The sequence below is a fragment of the Triticum aestivum genome, unplaced genomic scaffold (genome assembly GCF_018294505.1).
Source record: "Triticum aestivum cultivar Chinese Spring unplaced genomic scaffold, IWGSC CS RefSeq v2.1 scaffold89197, whole genome shotgun sequence".
In the NCBI taxonomy this organism is placed as follows: Eukaryota; Viridiplantae; Streptophyta; class Magnoliopsida; order Poales; family Poaceae; genus Triticum; species Triticum aestivum.
In genome coordinates, this window is record NW_025235286.1 from 958 (window position 1) to 6,301 (window position 5,344).

Genomic DNA, 5,344 nt, shown 5'->3' on the forward strand with positions numbered 1-5,344 from the left:
GCAATGGGCTGGCAGTGGGGGTCATGACTCATGAGCTAAACCCTAGACAGACTAAGCCATGAGGAAAAAGGCGATATTCCTTTCTACTCCTTTATCGGATCACTAAAGGGGTAGTCAGAATCACGATTCTGTTATACGATTCTACGACTTTACGATCCAAACTAGCCCCTATGATTCTACGATTTTAGTTCATAGAATCTACGTTTCTACGATCCTGATATAGTGAAGATTATACGATTTGCGATCCTACCATCGGAGCTCCGATCCGATTCAAAATCACGATTCTGACAACCTTGAAAGGGACTAATCAACGCTAAATATATAGACTGATTGTTATCAATCAATGCTTCGAGAGGCTTTTCGGGGATGTTTAGAAGCATAGATTGTTTGCACCGGGGCGCGGAAGAACTGTCCTTGGCAGGGGCAATATAAGGGACATGTTGGAGAGTGCACGATCATACTTAAAGTTGTGGCAGTACAAGATCTTTTGATTTGGCACTCTTTTTTCGGCATGGCAAAAATGACATCAACGTGCTTCAGCGCTCTCCGATGTTCTTGAAATTTCCGGAAGGCAATTTCCCAAAGGTCAGCTATGAGATCAGTTGTCATCCATACAACAAGGGATACTAGCTAGCTGATAGTATCTATCCTCTGTGGTCTACATCTGTGAAGACAATTTCCAATCCCCGAGGTGAGAAGAGAGCTAGGGAAGCCAAAGAACAAGAGAGAGTGCTAGGAAGAATGTAAAGTGTTCTTAGTGTGCTCCAATATCGCTGGGCTATTTTTTGACACCCTGCTAGAACATGGAGCATTGACATTGTGTTACAAGTGATGACCGCTTGTGTGATCATGCACAACATAATTGTGGAGGATGACCGTGATGATAGAATTTATGAACAAGGGTAGGAGTATCAGGGTTATTTGGTTGAGCCCGAGGGTCCACTTGGCAATGTTTGAATAGTTCCTACAAGTTCATCATGAAATGTGTGATCGAGCAACTCACGTTCAACTTTAAAATGGTTTGGTTGAACATATGTCAACTCACATATAGAAAACCAATAGTTCTATCTTCTCATTTTCTTCCAATTTAATTGCTACAATTTTAAATTTATTTGGTTGTAAATTATGTGATTTTTATTTATTTGATTGTAAACTATGTGACTTATTTTTGTAACTCCATGCAATATTTTATTTATTCAAATAAAAAATGTATAGAATGGACAAAATAATTTGAATTAATAAAAGAACGAACAGGGAAGGCCAAATGGACCGCCCGTTGCGTGCGATAGCCAGAAAATGACGGCCAAGGGAAAATCCTATTTGACGCTCTCTGCGTCAAGCAGTCGCCCAATCGCATAGGGGAGCGATCAGCTGGGCCGGCCCATCTCCCACTGTAGGCAGTTCCGGTTTTGGGAACTTTCTAGAAGTTTCCCTGCCGGTTTTTATCGGTTTTCAGAACCTTCTAGAAGGTCCCTTATGTGGTTTTCTATTTTCATTTTTCTTTCTTCTTTTTCTGTTTTCTTTTCGTTTTTTTTCTTTTTCTTTTTTCCTGTTTCTTTTTTCTCCTTTTTTCTTCTTCCTTTTTTCCTTTTTTTCCCCTTTTTTGTTTTATTTTTTTTAAGTTTACCTTTTTAAAATGTTTGTGTTTTTGAAAAAATGTTCGTAAATGTCAAAAAATGTTTGCATTTATCATAAATTGTTTATAAATTAACAAAATGTTTCCGCTTTCGAATTTTGTTCAGCAATTCAAAAATTGTTCGCTTTTCAAAAAATGTTTGTGGTTTTTCAAAAATTGTGCAGAAGTTTGAAAAATGTTACTGTTTTCAATTTTGGTAGAAATTTAAAAAATGTTCGCGCTTTTACGAAAAATGTTCCCGTTTTCAATTTTTTTTCATAAATTCAAAAATTGTTCGGGAATTTAAAAAAAGTTCCTGCTATTCAAAAATTGTTTAGAAGTTCGAAAATTGTTCCTGTTTTCAATTTTAGTTCACAATTTTTAAAAATGTTCGTGCTTTTACGAAAAATGTTCCCTTTTTCAAATTTTGTTCAGAAATTTAAAAAAATCTTGCTATTCAAAATTTGTTCAGAAGTTCAAAAAATGTTCCTGTTTCAATTTTTGTTCAAAATTCAGAATTTTTTTGCAAAATTGGAAAATTGTTCGGAGTTAGAAAAAGGCAGCTATAGTTCCGGGCGCTACTGTACAAAAATGTTCGTATTTTGAATTTTCAAAAAATGTTTCAGAATCTGGCCCAAACGTCATTTCTTGAATATTTCGGGTTGTGAACGAGACAACAACTGACGTTATGTCTTGTGGCTAGCTACGTGCGGTTATGAGCCGGGGGGCTCGAGTTCGGTCCCTAGCTAGCGCTTACCTTTTTGCGGGATTTTCTGTTTGCGCCGTTTGCTACCTCACCCGCAAATGGGCCAGCCCAGCATAGCGCCGTCTGTGCGTTTGCTCGGCTGTTGGACGCAAAACGCGTCGAATAGGAGCTCCCACGGACAAGGGCCGGATGCTTGACCGTCTAATCATCCAAACGGGCTAAAAAGGGACATATTTTTGTATCCATTTGGGCCTTACCATAGCCCGGAGGCCCTTTAACTAATATATCGGCCCATCGTTAGTAGTAGTACTCTTCTTCTTCTTTAGCAAGAAGAAAGGAAACAGTGCCCGCCGCACCTTCAGACCCTCACTCATAAAGGTTCGTCGAAAATAATTGGCGAAAAGACTGGATCTTTATCTGCAGCGAGGTGCTTTTGGAGGAGGATAGGCAGGATTCAGACATCCAGCAGGAGATGGGGCTCAAGAAGCCGCAGCCGGCGCCGGAGCCGGAGCCGGAGCCGCAGGTGCTAGTGCCGCCCGTCTTCGACTTCCCTCCCTTGGCCGCCCGCACCAGGTCGCCGTCGACTCCTCTCTTTCTTGCAAATTCTTTTTTGATTATCAATTACTTCCCCCTCTTAATTCCAATCTCTTGCGACTCCGAGAGGAGGAACACCACCTCACCGACTGATGATGTGCATTGTCTCCCTTCCCCCAAAAATATGCATCTGGTGTATATGTCGATTTCGTAGCGCAAACGCCGGGAAATTGGGGATTGCGTGAACTGGGATTTGGTGGGGTCTGCTAGAGATGCTCTAAGCTATACAAACAGTGGGCTAGAGAGAAACTAGATAGAAGCTAAGTTTTGGCATCATCATTGGGGGTTGAGTTTAACCGGCGATTTACAGTTTAACACCCGTTTAGCTGAGAATTGAAATTCCGAAGACAGCAAATTAACAGCCAAACCGCAGCTTCCTTCTCGCGCTTGGCCCATCTGAGCCATTCACATCTCCTGCTTCGCTGTGGACCGTCTGAATTCTGATCGCACTTAACACTTGGCTTCGTTTTAACTGAAGAAAACAAACAAGAGCTGCTGACTGACGAACTGAAAGAATTGACATCCTGACGAACTGAAAACAAGAGCTATGTAGTCTCTGGGCTGTACTGATCATTCGCTCTCGTGCCCAATTTCGATCCAGCTAGTTCAGAACTTCAGATGTAGATATATGCATATGTGATAGGTGTCACGATGCTCCTTGGGTAACCGTGTGCCAAAAGTGATCCTTCTGCAGTTAAGATGCGATCTGTTGCTCTTGATTCGTGTATGCGCGCTCAAGTACCTAATCAATCATGCAGGATGTTGGTCCCGGCATATGAGCTCATGTTCGGGAAGCTCGCGCGACGCAGCCTCTTTGATGACTATTTCCATTCTGGGGGAGTGGACGCGCATATTGTGTTGAAGCAGTTGGGAGATTCTCATGCTCATCTGAATGCCACTGTATCCATCAAGCAAATATATACGACTGCCGCTTTTTTTTGTATTTGGCTCTGTCCGGTTCATGACCATCTGGTTGTGTTTCAGTAGTATATATGGTTGCTGTTGAAGCTTGGTGTAAAACGAGTTTCTATATATATGTAACTGCTCCTTTTGTTTTTTCTATATATATGTAACTGCTCTGTTTCAGGACTCGCCTCTTTTCCTGCAAGAGAAGTTGTTTTTCCTGACTTAATTCATTAGATGTCGACAAATGGGGGGGAAGCTCACTTTCGATGGCAGAGGTGCTTATTGCATAGTTTACCATTGCTATATTCCCTAATTCTTTAGTGCATACCTGTTATGACATATTTTTTTTTGTAGGGATTTGAACGACCCCCATACATTTGTGGACTTACTTGTGTCAACTTTGAAACCGTAAGTGATCTCTTGTTAGTCATGAACCGTTGATCTAATTTTGTTATGCAAGGTGCAGAAATTGTACTGATTCGGCCTATAACTTGTATTTTCCAGTACAATGCGGCTGTCTTCAAGCGTTTACTATCCCAAGTATGGTATTGGCGCCTTTGGGACGTTCCCTTTGAATATGGCAAACAGGTCGGTTGTATATCTTGACTGTGGCTGTCAATCATCCATTTAGATTAGTTGTACACATAGCTTCCCACTAACATCTTGATGAGACATTTCCATGACCAAGTACAAGAGATGTTCTCTTTCTTGATTTGGAAATATGATTAGTAACATGGCGAATTATATTCTTCTGTTTTGCAGAGCATGCTCAGCAGATTATGGCGTCATGGGTTTAAGATATGGTTCAGAGAATCTATCAATTGGGGCCTCCTTCGTCCCATTTCCTTGTATGTTATTACTTATAGTTCCAGTTGGAGTGTTGAATTATAATTACAGAGTCAAAATATTGTGTTCCACGTATTAGTATCAATTTTGAACCTATTTCTTATGTTATTCTCTAATAAAGTAATACTTGCATTCAGTTATGTCATGGTATGCTGATATTACTTTTGTTTGTAGCGCCTGGTGAGGTACCCTACGATGCATGGTTGGCTGGGAGAAAAGGGAATTTAAGTGCAGGCGTACAATACAAACCACTAGGTTTGTGTTACTAAACTTTCACTGATTTGTCAGAGCAATATATTCTAGGCCAAAGATTTTGAGGCTCTTGCATATCCTTTTTTATTTGAATATTTGAGACTCTTCTGTGTGTCCACATGGAAGATGCTCCTTTACATTTTTGAGGCTTTATGTGTACAATGTTTTACTCGACTTAGAAAGGACCATAAATAAGGTGCATACCATACAAGAGTGATTTTGACAAAAAAATTAATTATGTTATAAGGGTTTATAAGCTGCAAATTCATTTTTGCTGTAAAAAAAAACAATAGTGTATTGTTCATAATTTATTGGGAAGCTAAGTGCAAACAATAAACAGCATGATGTCATATCACTTGATTTTTATCTACAGTAGATTTTTAACTAGGATATTAGTAGAACCTACTGTGTATTTTATACTCAAG

At 40.0% G+C, this 5,344-nt stretch overlaps 1 protein-coding gene across 1 annotated transcript; it reads left to right on the plus strand.

Annotated features, from left to right (window-relative positions):
• Positions 1-2,657: 2,657 nt before the first annotated feature.
• On the plus strand, positions 2,658-4,970 carry LOC123176272 (uncharacterized). Its single transcript, XM_044590566.1, has 7 exons — positions 2,658-2,894; positions 3,674-3,815; positions 4,056-4,096; positions 4,176-4,229; positions 4,326-4,409; positions 4,584-4,669; positions 4,842-4,970. Exons 1-7 carry the CDS (start codon positions 2,794-2,796, stop codon positions 4,934-4,936), a joined length of 603 nt encoding a protein of 200 aa, XP_044446501.1. The 5' UTR covers positions 2,658-2,793; the 3' UTR covers positions 4,937-4,970.
• The last annotated feature ends 374 nt before the right edge of the window (positions 4,971-5,344 follow it).